Raw genomic sequence first — 24189 nt, 5'->3', positions numbered from 1 at the left:
AAAGAAAAAAAATCCAGTAAAAGTTGGACAAGGACAAGAAAGTCATGTAGTCTGACAGTACAAGGTGCATGGAAACATAGTAGTTGTTTTAAAGTACAGACTGTGTGTCCCCTATGCAGTTTATCTACAGGCACACTTTCATAAATAAAGGACAAGAGACTGAAGAGGTTGAGTTTGGGGCGGGATGGCCTGAAGAATATATGAAAGAATCACTGGAGGGAAGATTTTTGAGCTATTGAGGCTTGGTTTACTGAAGGCATAGTATCTAATACAAGGTCACAGACAGAGCAAGGCCATAACCTGCAACAAATGCCAGAAATGCAGCAAAAGAAGCAACCATGAAGTGGGTGAAGGCATTATTAGATCAGAGAAAAATAAGGCTTGAAGAGTATGTTAATTAAAGCAGTAGCTTCATTTACTATAAAAAAAATATAAGTGCAGTGAGAAGCAGAGGACTGTGTTTGGGGACTGAGCTTCAAGGATTACTGTACCACTTCTGCAAAACAACTTCATCGGTGTTCACAGTAATAAACTTTATGGACATGTCAGTGGAACTCATGTCACCTAACAGGGTACCTACACAGCATGGGAGTTAGCACTCAGGAATAGATTTGAGGCAGATCAGAATGCAGATTTTGCAAACTGAAAATGTAATACTGTAGGTGTCAGACACAATACCTGTAAAAATATCAGAGGACAGTATGTACAAAGGACCCAGTTAACTGTCAGGCAACTTAAGGTAAGAGAGCTTGATGAGGGTGAAATATTTTATCAGCTGTGCAAAGAGTACCAGTAAAATACACTCAAGAGGACACCCTAGCACTGACTAGTATGATGCAGCTTTGTCATTCCATGACCAAAACTAACACAACTAGAAGTAACGGCAGCTCTACTGTTTTCAACACACTTCACATTCAACCTAAAGTTTGTGAAAGAAAGGAAAACGTACATCTCTGTTTATATACTCAACTTTATTGTAAAAAATGGTCACAATTTTTACATGAGTTTGAAGTGCACACTGAAGATTGTAACAAAAACACACAAACCATTAAATGTTCAACAGCAATAAGCAGAAACAAGGCAATAGGCCAGTTTGTACAAGTGTAACAGTGTGCAACATATGTTGATGCACAGCAACAGGACCTCCAACCACCACCACAGCCACAAACAGTAGAAGCTTTTCATTAAGGCATTGTTATTTCTACCTCTGGGGCACCAGTACTCCAAAACCTCTAACCACAAACAAAATATGATACACAGTACATGAATGAAAAACAGGTTCATCTTCCAACTACACTGTGCTTACAGGAGCACATCAACATGAAGAACAAATACAGAAAGGCATGGCTTCTTCCTAAAGTGACACTGTACCCCAAGGGATACACCCCAGCCTTTGGATTCCATATCTTTGACACTAGCACTAGTAATTCACTTGGTAGGAGGTCTGTACTGAACTTTTCCACAACAAAAAGAATATGACTGGAACAAAGTTCCAGCTCTTATAAGTGCAGAAGATTCAAAATCACAGCACTCAGAGGCAGAAGTGAACAAAGGGTTCAGATATCATCATGGAAGTCTCTCTCTTTCAGATGAACTTCTTATAAGTATATATACACAACAGCAGCGCATGAATTTTCATTAAGTCATGTGCAAATGATGAAATCATGCAGGAAATAAGCTCTTTATTTATTTGTTTTGTTGAATGTGAATGTCCACTGGGTGCTGGGGGAGAAAACCTTCAAAAGATACAACAATTAAGATGAAAGTAAACAATAATTAAGATTCAAGATAAATGATACGTGGAAAAATATATATAAAACATGAAAGCTAACAAATGATGAACACAACAAGTTTGAAAAATGTACACAATAACATATAAAAAGCTAACAGGTGGAAAATACATACATGCATTTTGAATTTCAAAACTAAGCAGACATTGTCAGACACCCTACACCTTACAGAACAACAGTCTTACTAAGTTGCTGGCAGTTTATGAAATATGAGATTTTTTTCATGTAGGTAGAAGTGACATAACAATGAATTACGGAGGAATTGTTTTAATTTAGGTTTCAATAAATGTGGTTTGTCAAGATGCCTGAGTGGGAATGGGAGGAAGCTCCAAGACTTGGAAACCTGTGCGTATTAGACAGCATCTCATGTTGAACTGTAGGACTTCACAACCATGAGTAGATGGCATCATAAGAGTGGGGGGACATTTAGGTGGTACAGTAGAAGCACAGTGTCTATGGCAGGACATCTTTCAGGATGATTGTGTGCTACTGGGAGACGGTTAGCTGGTTGGGTTAACTAAACAGTGAAGGTGTTTAAGAACGATACACACATGAGCACAGTATGGTTTGTTGGATGCAAACTTAGCTATTTTATTGCAGCATTGTTCTCATGTTTTCATTTGAATGGACTGCAGATAGGTAGGAGATAGGTGGAAGCAAGGGTAATACAACCAACCTACACAGACCTACCTTTTGGTGCTTTTTTTTTGTTTTGTATTACTTATTGAATGTGCAGAATGAATCTCATATTGTCAGCAAAGGTGAAACACAGACTAATTTTGTGTTTGAGACAGCCTCAATTGCCGTTTTTGTTCAGGATATAATTTTGAAGTTGGGTTTGACTGCTCAGTTGAGGATAAAATCTCTAATTATGATGGCTGCCAAAAAAAAATCAATTACTAGAAAATGGAAATCAAAATCTAAACCAACTGTATTAGAAGTAGTGAATATAGTAACGGAGATAAAACAACTTGAACTGTGATATTTAGAAAAAAAAGTAGGAGCAAACTATATAGGAAAAACTGGAATTGTGGGAACAATGCATACAGGGGAAGAATGAGGTTTACACAAAGGTAGGACTTAAATGAGCTATGTAATGTTTGACTGAAAATGATTGGGTGGATTATAAGTGATGTATAATGTTTGCAACTGGGAGTGTCTGAGTAAGGTTTGTGATGAAAAATGGAACTTGAAAGCCAGGATTCAAAGGAGGTGACCGTTTCTTGGGTGAATTGCTGTAGGTGAGAAAAATTTGGGGATGAACAAATAAGAATATAATTATCAGTGTACTGAATAGACTTGGTGAGTTTAGAGGCCAAGTGTGAGTTGTTAATGAAAATGTTAAACAGAGATGGACCAGGTATAGAGCCTTGAGGGACCCAACTAAGAGAGGTAAGAAAACAGAACAAGATAATTGCCATTTAACTGCCTATGATCTTTCTGAGAGATAGCTCTGATACCATAAAATGGAGGAATACGACATTTTAATATTTGTCAATTAATGTGGTAATTTTGCATGGGAGACGGTGTTGAACACTTTGGATAAATCTAGGAATAGCAATGCTACCAAATTATGTGAGTTACTGTATTGGCTGATATTATTAGTAAAGTTTAGAAATGCTGTAGTGGTGCTATAGTGTGGTCTGAAGTCATGCTGGCTAGGGCAGAAGACATCATTATCTAATATTTTTTTAAGTAATTTCTTGTGGACATATTTGTCTAGAATTTCGGAGAAAAGACAGACAGTAAGGCTATAGCTGATGAAATCAGCAAAGTTGCCACCTTTGTGGAGTGGTAGGAAATAGGATTCCATGAAGGATCTATTTATAAAGATGAAGATGAGGTAGGCTATGGCTTCTGTGGCCATTTTCAGAAATTTGCTGGGGAAGTAACAGATAGCTGAAGTGGTGTGTTTTAGTTTAAGAAGATATATTTTTATTACAGAAGTTGAAGGGGGGGGTAGTGAGAAAAGGTGCCTGATTTTATTCCAAGATCATGTGGGGTTGGCTTATTTGGTTGCTATTATGCGGTGTGTTATTATTGTTATTTTGTAGTAATGAATTAATGGTGTCAATGACGTGAAGAGTTGAGTAGGGCAGCTATATGTTTTGAATTTAGAGCACGTTTTTCTTACTTTTAACAGCAAAAAGGAAAGGTGGATTTGCAAGATGAAAGAATACTGATCACAGTCATCATTTTTATACTCTACCCCTCCACCCCCACCCAACCATTACCAAGTGATCAAAATCTCTATTCATCCTACCCTTCATGCAACCTTTCTTGGTCATATGACACAGCAACACAATGGGATTTTCCACATTGTGGGATTAAACAATATCATTGTTTTAATTAAGAAATAAAGTCTTTCCTGTGGACGTATCAGGTATTATGAAATCCATCATAAAGACAAAAAAAAAAGGTCTGGATTCTACAAAAACTCAAGGCTCTCACCTATCATCATCATCTTTACAAAGATTTCCTATCAGCTGTATCAGTAATCTAATCACAACAGCTCAGTAAAACTTGTAAATAATTCTATTTATTATCTCACTCTCTTTTTTTATCCAAAATTCATACAAGCAGACATGTTTCAACCCTATAAAACGTAGATCAAGACATAAATAAAAAAGCAATACGAACTTTGAGGAAGGGGTTGACAGCATGCTCTGTGAAGCATCCCTTCCCAAAAATACCATTTCATAACACATGCTGATCTATAAACATTTGCAAAACAAAATGAATTTAAAACAGTAACACATATTCTGAGATTTTGGTGGTGGTGGTGGTGGTGGTAGTGGTAGTTACACTGATAGTACATGCCAAAAGACTAATACTTAAAACAGGGTAACAATGGCAATAACAGGCACAGTTATTTTAACATTATGGAACATTTTTAATGGTATGGCATATTTCCCCAGCTTGTTCTAAAGAAACAGGTAAATAACGTAAACCAGAAGCTCAATAACAAATTCCATTTGCAAAGATTTCTGAGGCTCCTGCCCATCCTACAATTTTTTTCCACACTTTTCCCTCTGATCTCTCTTCCCTATTGCTACGAAAACTGCAGTTTCATTTTCAGAGACTAGGATGAGAGGGTTAACATCTAGCAAGCAAGCATCTATATCAGCAATGTACCCTGCCTTCACCTTCCTCAATTGTGCGTATAAACAAGACGGTACTTTCACCTGGGTTTTTCTGAGGGAAGGTAACAGGGAGGTGAGCCATCACCAAAAGGAGTTTTAAGAGGCAGCTGCTTACACCAAGTATTTACAATTCAGCTCACGTAGCAGCCAGGGGGGAGAAGAAATTACCTGAAAAACAAGGAGTGATATCCTGAAAATTAGTCCTAAAAAATAAGCCATTAGTTCATGAACGTTATCAACTGCAACAAGGACTGAGAAGCAAACAAACTCATTATACAGGAAGTGAAAACAAAGTCTTGATTTCAGAGTTTTAACTTTTCTTTTCTTGCATCACATTCACGTTATCCCATGTGATCTATAGTGTGTGTAGGTTAACACAACTTACCTTAGTGCTAAATACTACTGTTAAGATTATTACCTCAGTGGGAGGACTTCCTGAAGACCCTATACACGACTGGAGGTCAACTATCAACTGGTTTGGGTTCATGTGTCCTAAACAATGCTGTTTCCTTCTTCGGTTACTACTACTCTTTATTCTTTTTGCGATGTTTGTTTTAAGATGAAAAATTATGCAGTGGCACTCTATTACTAACTGACAGATAGCTTAGAAGCTCACGGGCATGTGTTGTTAATAAACTGCTTCTATAGTCCAGGGTTTAATTATTTCACCCTCCATTTGCCCACTCAGAGCAAGTCACTTAACCCAGTACTGTTCCTGGATTGCTCCTGAAAATGAGTATTAGTGGCCAGTTGGCATAGTTGCTAAAAAAACAAAAAAAAAAAATAATAACCATTTTGAGTATCAAATATGGAAACATAAGAAGGCTGGATGTTTCAGCCATTTCTGTGCGGTTTTCAAAGGTCAGGGATGAAGCAAAATACACTTAAAAATGCACTATTGCTCCCTCCATTTCTGCATCATTATACATTAGATTCTCTGAGACAAACCTAAGGTTCACTTGTTTTAAGCAGAGACCATGTATAGCATAGCATACAAATTGTTAGTAAAAAAATACAAACTGGGCAGTGCAAAACTGAGATTCAGTTAACTAATCTGACAAACATAAATCAATGTATGACGTTCCCAGAACAAGGGATTTAAGTTAGTCCTAAGCATGTCAGGCAAATGCTACGTGACAGCATTTCCCACTCACTACATTACCTGCTTTCTATCAATAAAGTAATTTCTGTGGCCTCTTCCTTTTCCTACACCCTATCATCCTTCAAGACTAGTAGTAACTTTAACATTTTTAAAATTTACTACTTGTTTTGCAAGGGGCACTAAATAGACTAGCAGCATCACCAACTATGGGAGGAAAAACACATTAAACAAAGTGAAGTTATGTAGTTAGGTTCACTGGTCCAAATCAGTAGTGGGTGAAAAGGGGATGCAACATTTGATATTCAACAGCTGAATTTTTTTAATAAACTAAATATTACAGTTTATATAACCAGGAGGACCATGAAGAACCTTAATACGAAAAATACACAATTGACAGCAGGTAACAATATCTATCCCGCTTTTGTCTGTCCACTTTCCTGAACTTTTGGTTCTTACTACATGACATTATAAACTGACTAGTAACTCCTACACCATCCACCCTCTGGGTAATACACTGATAAGCCTTTCTCTGCACTTTACATTTCCCTCTACAGTTTCTTCTGGAAGCCCATATAAAGAATTTGCAACTCACTGTGAAATATTTTAACATCATCTTTTTCCAACTTCACACATTCATGTTTCCTGAAAACTGTATCTGTGCTATCTCATTGTTTATAAGTCTTTACTGTACTTCCTCTCTCCCTGTACTCTTCCACAGTGGCTCAACCAAAATCCTTCATTCTCCCTGCTGTAGGGATCTGTCAAAGTCCTCGTATACTTTGTTCTGCCCAACATACCCCTTGTCAAATTACTTTATTTATTTAACATTTGTTTACCGGGAAAGTCCGACTGAGACATAGTCCATTTTCAGCGGAGGCCCAGGGAGAAACACTCCAGGTGCATGTCTTTGGAATGTGGGAGGAAGCCGAAGCACCCGAAGGAAACCCACGCAAACACTGGGAGGACATGCAGACTCCGCACAGAAGACATCCCAGCCAAGAATTGAACTGGAGAAACTCTTGCTGTAAGGCAACAATGCTAACTGCTGCACCACTGCTTCACCCAAATACTATTGCAAATTCATTAGGAAGGATAATGGGCACACTACATGGGTCAAGTGCTTTTCATCTGCCAAAAAATCTCATCTGCATTTTTTCTGAACAGCTGCTGGCTGCATATTCATTTATAATTAAGTGTTCTGAAAAAGAAACATCTAACAGCCTACCTAGATGATGTCTAGCAGTCTTGATAAACTGCAACTTCTAAGTAACTGCTTCTTATTCTGCCTATTAGTTCAATGTCCTGAAGTTCCCTGAAGAAACTTGAGAGTGTAACATCCTTTCCTTCCCAGCTGAGAGAAAAGCTGATTACACAAATTATTAGTACATGGGTAACTAGGAAATGAAAAGAAAAGACTATATTGTGCGTCTAGCAATCAAAATATTCTAATGAAAAAGCCTAAAATTAAACTTAAAATGTCTGCTGCCCTTGGCACAAACTCCAAAACTAGCTGAGATGCTGCACTGAACACAAATCCAATGGCCATCGTCTGTAACCCAGCTTCTTCACAAAAAGTGAACAATGTGAGGGCAGCAATGACTGCAATTCCCAGTTCACTGGTTATGACTGCTGAAGAAATCCAGTTCGTAGCTGTGTCTCCTAGGACCCCTTGATGTTTCGCCTGGTAGTCCTGCAGAGCTGAAATGAGATTCCATTGATGCAAAAGGTAACACAGAGAACAGTGACTGTGAAGAGAATGACACCAACGATCAATAAAATGGTTCTGTGAACCAGCAGCATAATCTGTAGGCAGTCCTTTCTGATGAAGAGAAGTCCTTTTGATGGCTACAAAGTCATCTCACAAATGATAGCCGATTTGTGTCAACTAACAGCTTCTTTGTGCAAACAAAAGTTTTACATGTTCACTGGGAAACAGAGAGAGAGAAAGAGGAAGATTCCTAGGAGGAAGTAATTGGCACACGTGTTGTAGTGCTGCAAAAGACTTGAATGTCTGACATACATATAAGCAGAAACCAAATAAAAGGCTTCCATTAACTAGCCCGGGAATGGCACTGTCCATCATTACCAAGTACAGATGCAAGTCATTTAAATATGATGAAGCTTTTTACTGAACACCCCTGATGAGTGTGCACTATGTTAAACAGTCTGTTTGAAGCTGTGCAGCTAAAAATGACTGGCATTGCATCCAAACAATTCAGAAAAATGAAGCCTCCTTTCATGGAAATAACTCTGCAACATATTCTGAAGACTATACTATCATCTGCAGAACTCAACCCCAACTACTTGTGCCTTTGTGGTGTTGCAGTACTACAGCCCACATATTTTTCATCTGCCTCCATCCAGAGATCTGAGTCTTCTAAAAATACAACTAAAATCAACTCACAACAGACTAGAAAGATTCTTAAGTGACCTGTTGGTCCATGGCACTCACCAAAAAGGACTGAACACATATGATGAAAGTGTTGAAAGTCAGCAGTTGGTGCACCTGAGGCATCATAGAATGTGTGCCAAAAAACACTGCTGGAATTTGGTACCAATGTGAAAGGACATGCAGGCAAGCAACTTATCAGTAGTGAGCAAGCTAATGTTGCCCACAGACAGAAATACAAGATTCAGCAGTAATATCAAACACATACTGTGAGGGGAGCATTCAGGAACACAGTGATTTTAGACAAACATGGAGACACAGAGCGCAGACAAAAGGGCAAATGGATTCCTGTTTTCTCTAAAACAACATAGCTATCTTCTGCCATTTACTCACTGGATTTTTTTTTACAAAGATCCAGCCAAAAATGGTTTCAATGTTTTGCTTAAAGATGAGGACTATATGATGGTCTGCTGTAACTTCATAACAGAATTTCACATTTGACTTATGGTCAAATGAACATCCAAGCAGCTTCTTGGCATTTTCTACTATGGCTTTTCCCATTACAGCCAGGTGGTGGACAGTTTTGTAACTGACAGTTGCTTTACTATCCCCTTTCCTAGACTACCACTCCAACAGGAAATGGAAGTCTCAGTAAAGAGTTCTAACATTACAATGCTCAGTAATAAGTGCAACATCAGCACATATCACTGATCATCAATAGACGAACTAAAAAAATAGGAGAAAGAAAATGCTTTTTTTAGCCAATGTTTAAGTGCTGACATAATATAAAAGTTCCACTTTAATTCATTACTAAGTTAATTCTGTCTGCCTAGCTGAAGTGCCTATTTGTGGCCAATCACATCACAAGCAGCACAAAGTAAGAATCTACAGATGTTTTTTAAACGTATCGTGTGCCCTATTGTGTTCAAGTCCTTTCTGGAAGAATAAAAAGCAACAAAACATGATATGAAATGGGTGATCCTCCAGTAATCAGTACATCAACAATAAAGTAAATAATAAGGCAGAGCATGGGTTAAAGTAGCAACCCGGAAGCTCCGAAATAGTACTTTCCATTCATTGGCAACAATGAATAATGACAACTGGTATGAGTTCTGAAAGTGGGAACTCTAAATTAACTTAGGCAATCATAGGGTCAAAAATTACTATTCCATAAACACACACACACACACACACACACACACACACACACACACACACACACACACACACACACACACACACACACACACACAAAACATTTTTAGGAGAATAAAAACATCACCTATATAAAAAAAACTTTCGACAACACTGTTATATAAGTGCACATGTACCTCTAATTAAGAAAACATAAGAGTAAATTATGTTATATTGGGATTAATCTCTCCTATTTTGGTACATAACTGAATGGAGTGGATGAGACTCACCTAGCTCCTCAAATCATTCTGGGAAAAGAACCCCAGGTAGAATACACACCTAGGGAAAAAAATCTCCCTACTCCTTTTCTACCTATCTAATCTCACGACTTGCTACTCCTACTACTGTTCTGTTTCATCTGCTCACTGCCATCAGCTGCAATGACTTTGCAGTATCCCCTTCACTAGCTGCAACACCACTTACATATATCATCTCTTTGTATCTCAAGACTATAAGAAGCACCACAAACAATGTAAACACATTTTTTTAAAAATATGTCCACTTTCACTGCTACAATAATTTCAATTTTTACATTACGACCAGATCCCTCTCTTCCTCCTGTTTCCTTATTTGTGCATAAAGTTTCTCTCTCTCCTCCCATTATATTCAAGCATTCGTAGTTCTGCACAGTCTGTCTCTGCAAACAAATGAATCAAGTGAGCTCTACCGGATGTGTGCCATCTCCTCTAAGAAAGGTGTCTTCATGCAGCCTGTGCATAACTGGTCCATCCAAAGTGGTGCCTCATGCTGTAGTGGTGTGCGCCTGGGGAAAAAGGTATAGTTCAGGTCATAGTTCAAAAGGCAGCTGATAGATGCCATGTACAGGTCTGAGAAACGGCAAAGTCGACGGGAAAAATATGTAGGATTGTGACAAGTCCGGAAGATACTTCCAAACTGAGGGTTGAATAGGTTCTTCGTGACAGCCCTGTAAGCAAAAAGAAAAACAGTAACAATAAATCTACGTTTAGTAGCCATTAAATACTTTTTGATATTTATTATTTTTATCCTTTCTATGGCCTGTTATGCAAATATTTTTCCCAATCCCTAAACTCGCTAAAGTGAGTATAACATAGGAGTCAAACGAGACCAAGTAAATATAACCTAGTCTGTGCCTTTATATGGCAAGTAATCAAAAATGCTGCAATGGGTTTTTGCACTATTCACTCAAGTTATACTATAACTTGATGTCTTGTTTACTTATCCACCTCCTGCCCACAGCCATGAATGCCTGCCGACTAAGTCATGCAGTGTTCAAGCAGGAGGACCCGAAAGCAGTGAACATAAACAATTAATGATATGCTTCTGTTCAAGGGACAGCACCCCCCCCCCCCAAGCCCCTGGTATACTTACCTGTATTACTGCCTTGACTATCTGATGATCCTGTAAATCATAAAGTTTTTGTGGCTAAATGTTTGTTATCTCTGGAATGACATATGAAGATAAGCCCTCTTCCCTCAAAGTTACTCTTCTTCCAACCAATTTACATGTAGAAGCTCTTTTAGTACATTTGCAATCATGACCAATAAGAAAGCATGTTACTGTCCAAGAAGGTATGACATCAAGGGGAAGTCACACAGCTGCTATGCAGCTACTACAAACCTACATCTGTACTACTCAAAGTGATCAAAATGAATGAAACAAAAAACAGTTACTCAAAGGGGAGACCCATACTACTAGCTTATCAACAGTTGCTTTAAAGACAATAAGAGAGGGAGTAAGTGTCATCAGAGGAATTGTTACAAAACATCAGGGCAACCCAAGCTTCCTTATCCAACCTAATAAAGTTACTCTGCTGGAATATAACAGATACATTCTTATTGTGTCAGTTGATCTATGAGAGGATTATCCTCAATGGATCCTTCGATTAAAATTCTGGAATATTCCCACAGTCAGGGATGTATGTGCATACATTCCAATATATTCTCGGAAGTTACACCTAGGATATATAAGCATGCTTGTTCCCAGTGCCCATCAGTTCACTTCCCTACCCTAGCCACTAGCAAACATGTTCCTGCTAACGAAGAACAATACGTTGGATAGAGGACACATCCATACACAGACAGATGGACGGATGGTGCATCTGACCCTTTTGGGGGGGTAAACTGTAGCAGCAGAATCTGGAAAGAAGGGATACCCATGCACAGAGGGATGGAGGGAAGGTGCACCTGACTCATCAATGGGGATACTCTCCAGCAGCAGAAGACTGATTGAGAATGCACTCATACACACAGTGGTGGAGGGAAGGTGCACCAGAGGCTGGATGGAGAATGCATCTAGACAGAGAGATGGAAGAAAGGTGTACCTGACCCATTAGGTGAGTAAACTGCAGCAGCAGAAGCTGAAGAGAAGAAACACCAATGCACAATGGGATGGAAGGAAGGTGCACCTGACCCTTCAGTGGGGATATTCTCCAGCAGCAGAAGCTGGATGGAGGATGCACCCATACACAGTGGGATGGAGGGAAGGTGCACCTGACCCATTAGCTGGGTAAACTGCAGCAGCAGAAGCTGGAGAGAAGAAACACCAAAGCACAATGGGATGGAAGGAAGGTGAACTTGACCCTTCAGTGGGGATATTCTCCAGCAGCAGAAGCTGGATGGAGGATGTACCCATACAAAGAGGGATGGAAGGAAGGTTCATATGACTTATCAAATGGGGATACTCTCCAGCAGAAGAAGTTGGATGGAGGATGGACTCATACACAGATGGATGAAGTTAAGGTGCATCTGACCCATCCATGGGGATAAACTCCAGCAACATAAGCTGGATGGGGGATGCACCCATACACAGAGGGATGGAAGGAAGGTGCACCTGACCCATTCAAGGGGGGGGTCCTTTCACAGATCAGCTGATACAGTTATACATACGTATTTTACAGGTACATTGTGATCCACTCACATGGTACTCTCATTGATGGGGTCCATGAATGGGTTGAATCCCAAGCACTAACCACCAGGTGAAAGGACCATGAGAAAAGCACAAAAGCAAAACTCAGAAAACTGAGTGCCGCAGTAAAGTCTTATGAAAAGATGCCAGACTCCCAAACTCATGGCAGATACAATAACGCTTGGTTATAATGTGCATCACAGCCCAAATGTCTGCAGTAGAATCCTTTTAAAATACTCCCTGGAGGCAGCCACTAGGGGACTGGGTTTTGACTGCAGCATTCATCAGAAGGAGTTTGTCGCCTTATGGCAAAGATAAATAAGTTGGCAGACACAAGACCTTCCCTCCACAAAACAAAGGAAACAAAAACACTTTTCCATCTTCCCAAAGTTATGCACTTGTTTCAGGTTAACACCCAAGCTGAAAGTGGTACTCTAATGGTCCTTTCTCCCTTCGCTTCTGCTCCCTCAAAGAAAATCTGAAAATACATGGACTACTTCAGAGACAACTCAAGAACTACATTCAGGCGGAAGTGTGTTCATCCTAAGAGACACCTCACATATGTGAATGACAAGCATGACTTCCAATGTACAAGGTCCTGAAACTTTGGGCTCCCATGTGCAAAGCTGGTGACAGCCACTAGAAGATGGTCTTTGAAAGGTAAGCCTGTCAATCATGTCCAATCAATCATAAAGTTCAGGTTGCATGGATGGGAAGGGCTCTTCAAAGGAGGATAGCAGAGCAGTTTCTAGTAGAAATAGTTCCTGCTTTGGAATTGTTCCATCCAATTACGAACTTTTTTTCACTTGGAGGAACAGGCCTGCCAAAAAGAAGGCTTCTAAGGAGCCTTAATAAGTTCTAAGGTTACAGCTGGCAAACCTTATGGTATCAAGGGGTAAACATTAGAAGTCAGGTTCTGAGGCATAGCCAGGTGCTGCACTAGCCATGGAAGACATCCTTGACATGCTCAGGCAAAGTTTTTTTTTCACATTTCTGTTTTAAAAAATAAATGTATTTTCTTTAGTTCAGTACAGTTTTACAAAGCTGGAATATGGAGGCAGAACCTCTGTTATTGGGTGCAGGGTGCAAACTCTCCCTCCATAAATGCTGCAATGGTGCTACAACAGTTATAAGATTCACTTCTTTTCTTTCAAAATCAGACCATATTTTCTGAAGTTGAAGGACTTGCAGTTATGAAAGTCCCACTTCTGATAGGGATACATTTGTAAAAGGAAACTTTATAGACAGTAACAAGGACTGACATTAAAAATGTGCAAATGGCAAGAAGAGCTGGTGAGCTTGGGAATGGCTTGGCTTATGTATTCTGCAAGCAAGGTTACAGCGTACATCAGAACAAGAGAGCTTACATCTCTAATTGCCAAATCTTCCACAATTCTCTCAAGAGGTGATCGGTAGAAAGGATGAACCCTGCCAAGGACCTATCAAGGAGGGTTCTTTATGCTAAGTCAAGAGTTCAGGACTTTTAATTAAAAACAAAACTGCATCATGTCTAATCACAAATGTTATTTATTTATTTACTGACATTTGATTACCGGTAAAGTCCAACTAGGTAGGTGACCATTTTCAGTGCAGGCCCGGGGAGAAAAGCTCCAAAGTATTACAAAACCTTTGGAAGGACAATCATTTCACAACATTCAAAAATACAATAAAAAATCTACAGTTTAAACATTTATACCAAATTACACATAATATGAAAACATTGGTTAAAAATAGATACATCTTATATGGAAATGATTTAATATTTAGAGAAATTTTAGCCAGTTTAGAGAAATTAAAGTAAGTTAGCATAATACAAAGAGGAATTGCAATATGAAGTAGGCTAAAATCTGGGTTATGGCATACTTAGACAATCAGGGGAGAGAAACTGATTGAAGTAAGGAAGTGAGCAAAGGTGTAAGGTATGAATAGGTACTTGTTCATATAGGAAACATATGCTGTACCTCAGCTCTTGTCTTTCCTTTAACCAGTCCCGAAGTACCTCCTGAGACTGTGGATCACGATGCACCTGAAAAAACAGAAACACAATTTCAGCAAACACATAGTAATACAGTGTACAAGAAACATAAGTTTTGCTTTCATTTCCCTCAAAGAAGCATGAAAGATGGCTAAGTGTCTAACTAGCTACTAAGCACAGTTCCCTGCAATTTGTTTTCCAACAGCTTATAAGGTCTATACTTTTCAGGGCAGTAGCTAGTCCTCCCCCTTGTGCAGTAAGATGTCTGCAGCAGTTCTCCACACCTTTAGTATGAAGCCAGTGAAGAGGCTGATATTGAACAGGCTTAGCAGTAAACCTGCAATACACTGTCTGGTACTGAACAGAAGGCAGCCTAGCACATTATCAGGACCCATGGAGCTAATGTTTTTAGCCTTGGAGAGAAAGCACTCTGGACCTGTTCAGAAGTGATTGGTGTGGTGTGGTTATTCTAGTATGTTGGGGAAAGTGAGGGGAGAGAAGGGAATGCATTTTGAGCTGAATTTGCCAGCTTATATGTTAACTGTGTCATCAGAGAATGAATATGTGTTGTTATGCATTAGCTTGTATTACTGGGAATTATTTCTAAGTTTTCAAATGTAGCTGAAGATGGCTTTGGGGATGACCTTAACATAGGTGGCTATTTTCAATTCATGCTTAATTTTTGGAAGATTTGATTTTTTTTTTTGGTTCCTCTCTAGGGGATTAGATATTAAGTTTGCTCATATGGATTATGAGTTTGCTCCTTTTATTGTACAATTTACGGTAGGGTTCCTCCATTTAGGTCTATTCCTGGATTTGCATTATATTTATGCCTTACTAGGACTGATACCTCAGTGCATTCTTTGAGATAGGCATAGAAATTAACCACATATGTGGAAGAGTGTGAGATGGCATTATTGAGGTGAAAATGGTGCTTGAATTTCATCACTTCAGTACACATCTCCATTTAGCAATTAGTCGATGCTTCCATCCTCACTGGAGTCAATCCAGATTTGGCTTACCAACAGAATACTCCCAGGGCAGACCCAGGAAACACTGGAGAGTTTAAATTTCTAAAATTATTTGAATATGTTTCGATGAGATTGTACCTGTGACTGGGAAAAGGAGAATCTCATCTGCCTTGCTTCACTACACCACAAAAGCAAAAGGAAAGGGATACAAAGTGAACTAAAGCATTGATTTTTTAAAATTATCTAAATTTAGACTTTAACATAGTTTGTCTTACATTGGTCGATCTTTTCAGGAAGCTGTTTGGCCTAAGTCTGCTTTGTACAAAACTGACAGGAGTTGATTAGTTTATCATTTGAAAGTTGATATCTGAATGGGTTTACCTTTATATTACCAATATGTACAAGTTCGATCCCAAGAAGGTCGAAAGTGCATTTTCAAAATGACAGAATGTCGAAAAAAAATAGTCTGAATTTGCAATGAGAAAATGCACATTGGTATTCACGTATTACAGATTCGGCATTTCAGGTGCAGATTGCACTATAGTGGGGATCTGGAAATTAACCCTTTCCCTCACTGTAGTGCGATCTTGGAGTTAGTATATTAAAGTAAGGGGGTGCAGGGGGGGCTTGCCCCCCTGCATAACGATGCGTAGTGTAATTTGCAGTTCGAAAATCATCGAATCTGGTTTTCCACATTTTGGTTTTCGAACTTTGGTGACGTTCGACGTTTGATTTTCGCAGTTTAAAGTCGCACAATAGTGCGTTCATAGTTGTCATTCTCAGTACTATAAAGGTAAACCATTTAAATGTGCAGCTCTTTACTGCCTCATTTGTAAAGTAATGGAATGCAACATCATCATCAAGGAATGTATAAACAAGAACACAGGCAGGCTACAAGCTTTGGCTCCAAGTCAGTATGGATTTGTTAAAGGTAGATCTTGCCTCTTAAACCTGGGAACCTTCTTTGATATTAGATGCAGGCAAATCGGTTCACACTGCCTTCCTTACCCTAACCAAGGCCTTTGATAATATCCCAAATTCTGGCATTATCACTAAGCTAATCAAACTAATGTAAATCCCTCTGTTGGAGCCTGTTAGACACCAAACACGCTTACTGAGAGAATGCAGTCTATTAATGTTAGTGGCACACTCTCATTGAAAAGAGTAGTTGTTAGGGGAAAACCCCAGGAATCAGTCTTGGGACCACTTCTCTTTTGCTACTTATTTCTCTGATGGCACAGTTGACATCAATGGCTTATGGCTGACCAAGTTTGCAGATGACTGCAAGCACTGAGTTGTCATAAACTCTCCACTTTGCTAACAGGTGGACAAACAAGTGGTGTCCGGACCATGATCTTAACCAGGATACCACGAATTGTAGCACTGTGTCTTTTGCCAAACTTAGGTAGCCTTGCACCTACCAGATAGGTGACACCCCACTGAAAACTGATTCAGTCATTACGGACCTGGGCACTTTCACTGACAATGAACCGTCCTTGGTCACCATGTGTCCACTGGTGTTCAGAAATCCTTTTATCCAGCCAAACTGATCACCAGGGATGTATCTTCAAGGTGGGTCCAGGAAGTCAAAATCCCTCTCTACAACTACTTCATCAGACATATAATAGACTACAATGCCCCCTTTGGTATGTACTTGTCTAAGCATATGACTCAACTTGAGAGACCACTTTGTTTTCTCACTAAGAAAATCAAGGGTGTATCTAGTTTAACTTACACTAACTTCAAAACAAGGAATGAGTAATTCATGTTGATGAGTATTCATAATTTGGGATCTCTTGGTTAGGCTACAAATGGTCCACTGTCTCAAGAGCTTATTACTAACTTATGAACCTATGAAACACTTTCACTAGTATGGATAAGGTCAGTGCCTACAAAACTGGAACCACTGCATCAACCTGCATGCTAATCCCATATTCCTCTTAGCTCAAACTCATGAACAAGACCCCAAGGCACTTGCATTCTTCCACTAAGGGCAGCTAAGGGCAACTGTCTTTCACCAAACCCCCAAAGAAAACAATCCTCTTTTTTCCGGGGAGTACTATGACCTTAGATTTAAATGCTGTCATGTCATTTATTTTTTTTTTCATTTGTTTCATTTTCACTCTGTTAACCAGGTTAGTCTCAGAAGGCCAATGGCTCCTGTTCAGGGGGATCTGAGGTGGTTTCCACAGTAACTAGGGAAAATTTGGCCAGGGTACTAGGGAACTTCTACACTTTTTGATAGGTGTTGCGGGAATGTTTACATCCACATGAACTACCATCAACCCAAGTAGATGGAGCATCAGTTTAATATCTCATCCAAAGGACAGCACATTCAGGAGTGCAGCAACCTCCCCCTCCATGCAGCCCTGGAGTGCCAGTGTTGGAAAAATTAATTCAACTACCTACATGGGACTAGAACCAACAGCCTTCTGATCCTGCGGCACCAAAGCAAGTGTGATACCTGTTGAACTACTAAAACTACATGAAATGGCTCAAGTGTGTGCATCAAATGTCACAGTATGATGAGACCAAAACTATTTCATCACCTGCAAAAAACATAAATGTTGGCTCTAGGTCCCCATATTTGACAGTCTCCCAAACTCAGATGCAACTTCATAACTTGTCCCTGTCCCTCTTGAACAAGTGGAAATAAAATGTGTCACTGGGAAAGCCCCAGAGCAACTCTGAGCAACTTGACAAATTCAAGTTGATGGCAAAAATACATACAGAGAGCTCTTACAGTATTAATACAGGAACCAGTAATCATAAAGCAATCAGCCTAGTGCATTCTACTCCTGCAAAATCTCCCATAGCACATGTCAAGGTATGCAATCATAAGCCTTCCTCAAATGCACAAAGGAAAAGTAGTCTGGATTATGAAATGCTCTATTTGCAAGGCTTAAGAGTCAGTCCACTGTCCCATAGCCTATATGAAATCTGCAGCTGTTCCTTCTGAATCTAAGATTAAACTACTAACAGGGCCACCGTTTTAGCACTCTAGCAAAAACACTTCCAGGAATGCTAAGCAATACGATTTGCCAATTAGCTGGATCACAAAATATTGTCTATATACTTAAAGACTGGGATCACCATTTCATTGTGCCAGTACATATATACTGTCCTCTCCATGCATGTATCACTGAAGAAGTGTATTAGCCATGTCACCTCCAAACCATTCTAGTCATAGTGCCTTCAAAATATTCTAGTGGATTTCAAACACACCTGCAACATCATCACTTTGGGGCCTCTGAACTCTGCAGTGGCTTCAACTATACCAAAGGACCCCAAACCACAGATTTTTTTTTAATGTCTTTAGGCAGTCCTTCCTCCTCCTAATGGTTTAAGATGTTCTTCAAAAAAAAAAAATTCCTTCTACCTCTCAACAATCTCCTCAGTGTTTGCCAGTACTCACTCATCACTCAGCACAACCTGAGTGAGGTCTCTTCTACTCCTAATGTGCCAAATGGCTTTCCAGAACCTCTCAATAACCTTTTTCCAACCAATACATTACATTAATTTATGTACCACTCCCATTTTCTGAATGCAGTTTATAAAAGTTTCATAAGACTACTCTTTATAATGTCTCCATGTATGTCAGCTTCTAATCTTTCACAAACAGGCAATTCACTGAATCCTACTCATAATAAGCACAATTTCCTTAACTTATAATATCACAGCCTTACTGCATGCAAATTCCAATTTGCACATATACTACTTAAGTTATAACAGCAGCTTACCTGCATGCGTTCCAGTAGGCCAGTAAGTGCTTGTAGCCAGGTCAGGGACTGAGAATACTGTTCTGTATTGACAATCTTTGTTTCTGTTTCCAGTTCTGGGACAATTGCACCTGTCCTCCAACCATGGCGCAACATTAAATCCTGAACAAAAAATGATAAAATGTAAGTTATGAGTGCTTTCCTTGCAGGATATCCATATAAAACCTCCATGACTGGATCCAGTGGTTGCTTCTGCTCCACATTTCACATAAGTAGAAAATCATGGTAAGAGTGATGTACAGCACACCTGCCAACAGTGTTCAGCTTATGCTGCACTACTAAAAGTAAAGAGCCTAAAATACTAGTATGTTTTTCTAAAAATCTCCAGAACAAAAAGCTTCGGCATAACCCCTTAATCATAAAATGTTCTGCAGATGCCCACATCACATGCTGCTTACCAAGCTGAACCAGGTTTAGTCACCAAACACCATCTCCAATGGTGATTGACTGTTCTGATAAAAGGTGAAAATGGCACAAAAATGTAAAGAGGCAGGGAAACAAAATAACTGAGTGCAGGTAAACAAAATAAAGGAGTGGTGCTTGACATCTATAATCTCTATGTCTAATGAAAGGGTTATCAAGAACTTTCAAACCTTGAAGCCATAACGGGTCATGGAAACATACACACTACTAATACAAGTACACAGAAGTTGAGATAAAGGTCTATCAAATATCACTTCCTACAAATGTGTTTACCATGCCAAAGCAGGAAGACTCAAGGCTATCTCTTAACAAACACAAATCACTGGCATCATACGCTAAGTCACTGTCCCTGAAAATAACAAATAAAACAGCCAAGGGAAATAATGTTTAAAGCAAAGCATCAGTGCAGCTGATATCTACACAAACTATCAGATGTTGCACTCTGGGCACAAGGGTAACCACCACACCACTTTAAAATACAGGGCCTCTCCTTTAGACGCAATCAAAAACTTGTATTTTTTTCAAAAGTGATAAGTACATATTAAAGGAAATATGATTTTATTTGTACACTTATGACTGGTTCTTATAGGTTCATAAGTAATTACTAGGCTAATAATCTTACACTGCTTTTTTAAGCTTGGCCATGAACCCCAAGGTGAGAATCAAGCTTTATATCTTGTCTCTGGTGAGGCAAAGAGCTTAACCATTATGCCAGTTCCTAAACGACTTCTTTGCCAAAGTCTGTGATTGAACCAGGGACTTTTAGATCTTCAGACTAACCATCTCACAACTGAGCTATTTAACTCATGCTTTGGAATCTGTGTGAGGCGAGTCACAGAGACAGGTGACACTCCAGGCCCATAATAAATCAAAACTACAATTCAGCAACAGTAAGGCTACAATTAAGCTCATCATGCACTTCCATGGAAAAGCAGCTGCCATAACAAGTGAAAAAAGGGAGTGCACACTATTACAGATAATTACAACAGAATGATAAACCTGCACTGCAGTTTTGACAGCATCAGGAAGGTGTCTGAGTGACATAGAACTAGAAGTATTCTGTTCAAGCTGACAGATGCTGAGTAGCATTCTGTTCTAGGAACAACTGAAAGGTTACCTTTGAGAGACAAGACTATGTTAAGAAATATTTTGAGGAATTTCCCACAAGGCTACTGTTTGCATTTTAACATATTTAACCATCTTGAGTAAGAGTCAGCTTACCGCCAAATCACTGTATAGGTGGTCTCCAAAATATAGAACTCTGGATCCCCGCCAGCCTGTCAGACGAAGAAAATCAAAAAGGTTTCCCTGAAACAGAAGATTAAAACGTTATGCCAGGTATTCATGGTAAAATAAACATCTGCTGTAAACAGCACAATTCAAGTCCCAGCTGCTCTGTTTCTGCCATAGACTTGGTCCTGTTCTACTTTCAAAATCAGTCTCATCATGTATAAATATTGACTCTTTTTAAAAAGTCAGGCATCCAATACCTTTGCAATATTAATTTATGTTGGCAATAAAACAATCCAAACAAATCTTCAGATAGTAAAGTTAGAATAACAAAGCAACTGTAATTACTTTATAAAAGTATTTTAATTAACAAAATTAACAACACTTGTTCTACAGAGATTAGAGTAAATCAAAGAAAACTTTGAGCAGTTTTCCCATCACTTCTGTTAACACAGATTCATAATAATCAGTGTGAGGTTCAACCACTTATAAAAGGGAACTTGAGATATCAGGATCTTTTGTAGAGGTAAAAAGCACCACCTGCATAATCTCTAAACTAAGAAATGCCATGAAAGTGTAAAAAAAAAAAAAAAGAATTTATGGGTCTGTGCTTTTTTCACGAGCAAGTTGCTTCTTCCCTTTCAAGTTCAATAAACGTTACATACTAGTACTGGAGAAGAAACTTGTTGCAATGAAAACTCCACTATTAATCCAGCAAACAACTCCTTAACTAAAACAACAGCACATGTATTTAAATGTGCGTATGTTAAAATAAGAAAGCCCATTTCTGTAGCATGAATAGCCTTCTTGCAGTTACTCACACTCTGGCACTGAATCGATCTGCCAGGATATTGGCAATATCCTTGGGATCAGTATATTTAATGCCATTCTGTTGTAGCTCAGAGTAGATCTGAGCATTGCCATTTAGATTCTTGACATAGTTATAGAATGCTTTGTGGTTGTCTTTGGAATCTTTGGCAATTTTATTTTCGTAACTAGCTTTGGAGGATTTTATGAGGGATCTCAGCTTCTTACTAAGGCTAGTAAGGGAGTTTTTTGCATCCTGGGATTTTCCTCTTTTCTGCAACAGTTTCTTCCTTTTGTTGTAAAGTTTGATTATGGCAGGGGACCACCAGATTGGCTTCCTTTTTTTGGAGGACAGCATCTTGGTTCTACTTGGGATGGCACGATTCATGCATGAGTGGATGTGCTCGTACAGTGCCTTAGTGTAGGAAAGAATATTTTCATAGGTTCAAGTAAGAAAATTTTAGAGTTACTGAACAAAAAAGGATAATACTCAGTTCACCCCCAAACTATTGGTTAATACATTTAAACTTCTCAACAATAAACAGGTTGTACTAAACATGAAAAAGTTGAGTCTATGTTAAAAACTGCATGCCAGGGCTGTTCCCAAGAAAGCAAAATGAATCAGAATTAGTGTCACACCCAAACATAAACCATGAAGACATGATTTACTAAGTGCATGTGCTATCCGTAGTTTTTTTAATACATAAAAGATATCCTGAGCGCTATATCAGCTGCTGCAAAAGTCAGTTGCCAATGGAAACAAAAAGAACTAGAAAGAAGATGAAAATTGAGACAGAAAGAGGCAGTGGAACTGGTTAACCGCCTCAGGCATCTGATAGGGGTGGTTGAGAAATAGGGAAGTCTAAGGTGCTGCAGCTAAATGGCACAGAATATCAGGGGTAGTCTTTGACAACAAAATAATGTGAAAGAAGCTGAAAAGTAATGCGTACAAAACAGTGATGCAAAAACCTGGGCAGTGAAAACACAGCAGATAAAGAACTCTGAGGTGACAAAGATGAAGTGCATAAAACTGATGGTAGGATGCACAATGTGGGACAGCTGAAGAAATGAGGGCATCGGAGCAGAAGTTAAAATAGCTGCAACTGCACAGAAGGTCAAGGAGAACAGATTATGGTGGCTAAGGCACATGTGCAGGAAAGCAGAAGATAATATGTTAAAGAATATTTTGGAGAGACAGGAAGAAGGCAAGAGGAAATGAGGACGTGAAGCTAAGAGATGGATGGACGGACTGTGTGACATTAGACCTGCAACACTCAAGCATTTAGTATAGAAGAAGGTAAGGGAGTGGCACTAAATCGAGAGAGGTGATGACAGTTGACATAAAAATGGTAAAAAGGGGGTTGATTATGAAAATGCCATCAGCTGCACCATGAGAAAGTCCTCTGCAGTATACAACTTTTTGGAATTTCCTCTTCTCATATTCACAGCTTGATATTATTTGTGAAATCTCTTCAGCTCCTGTACTCAGGAGAGAGAGTGCACATTTGGTCAACATATATTGCGACATTACACACCAGACAAGGAGGGTATACTCAGTCCCTGCAGGTTCAACTCACTATATACTGTGTAAACACAGCTTGCAATACAGAAGAAAATATGATATAAATTATACAGTAGTCCAACCTACAGGAAAATAAATCTACAAATGTTTGATACAGTGGCCATACAGACACAGGGAAGTGGCAGGAGGTAAAAGCACCCACTAGGGACAACTTTCTCTAACATCAACTAATGACAAGTTTCCACCTGTTATATCTGACTTTAAGGGCCTCCGGAAGTAAGTAGCTCTTGAGAAGAATCACATACTGTGAAACCTAATCCTCCCTAGGGGGCCAGAGCCATAGCAGGAACAAAAGGCAAAGGCTCAGAACTCTGAGCCCTGAAGCACAGACGTGCAGTCAAAGCAATAATACTTAATGAAGGTGTGAAGTGATGACCAAGTGGCCTCGGCACAAATATCCACAGTGTAAACATTCTTGAAGCAAGCAGTGAAAGCAGCCAAATTCATGGTACACCGGCCTTAGACAGCAGTATTTTCCAAGCAGTGGTAAGTGCCTTGCTAGAAAAAAAAAAAAGTTATGTACTCACCATGACTATGCATCTGTGTTGTCCATTTTCATTCTTCCTTAATGTAAGGGTCTAGGATCCGTCCTTGGATCTGGCTGGGCCACATTTACTTAGACTCTCGGATCTGACTCTTGAGCTCCTCCCTTTACCCACAATGCCTCACAGCCCTGTACTACCTCAGATTGAGTTTGCTGCACCATAAACATATGGACTCACTATAGGCCAAATAAAAAAAAGAAAATAAAGGAAAGACTGTGGCTCAAACTGGAACAGTGGTTCCAATATCACTATCACATCACCCCCAGACGAAAGGTCAGGGGAAGTTGAGGAAGAATGAAAATGGACATAGCATAGTTATGGTCAGTACATAACTTTTCCATTTGATATTGTCATTTTTATTCATTCCTCAGTG

General features: G+C 39.2%; 1 protein-coding gene across 1 annotated transcript in view; it reads right to left on the bottom strand.

Annotated features, from left to right (window-relative positions):
• Nucleotides 1-7332: 7332 nt before the first annotated feature.
• The window catches only part of LOC122808891 (5'-nucleotidase domain-containing protein 2-like), a 232633-nt gene continuing 215776 nt past the window's right edge, over nucleotides 7333-24189 (bottom strand). Inside the window, exons 11-14 of the mRNA XM_044080003.1 lie at nucleotides 20874-20960; nucleotides 19191-19331; nucleotides 14466-14530; nucleotides 7333-10543 (exon numbers count right to left, since the gene is read on the bottom strand). Coding sequence (XP_043935938.1) covers nucleotides 10282-10543; nucleotides 14466-14530; nucleotides 19191-19331; nucleotides 20874-20960 — 555 coding nt within the window. The 3' untranslated portion in view covers nucleotides 7333-10281. The remainder of the gene's footprint in view (nucleotides 10544-14465; nucleotides 14531-19190; nucleotides 19332-20873; nucleotides 20961-24189) is intronic.

This window comes from Protopterus annectens, chromosome 8.part0 (assembly GCF_019279795.1).
Source record: "Protopterus annectens isolate FY-2018-M chromosome 8.part0, PAN1.0, whole genome shotgun sequence".
In the NCBI taxonomy this organism is placed as follows: domain Eukaryota; kingdom Metazoa; phylum Chordata; order Ceratodontiformes; family Protopteridae; genus Protopterus; species Protopterus annectens.
The sequence above is the reverse complement of the archived record's forward strand: the minus strand, read 5'-3'. Positions and strand labels throughout refer to the sequence as shown.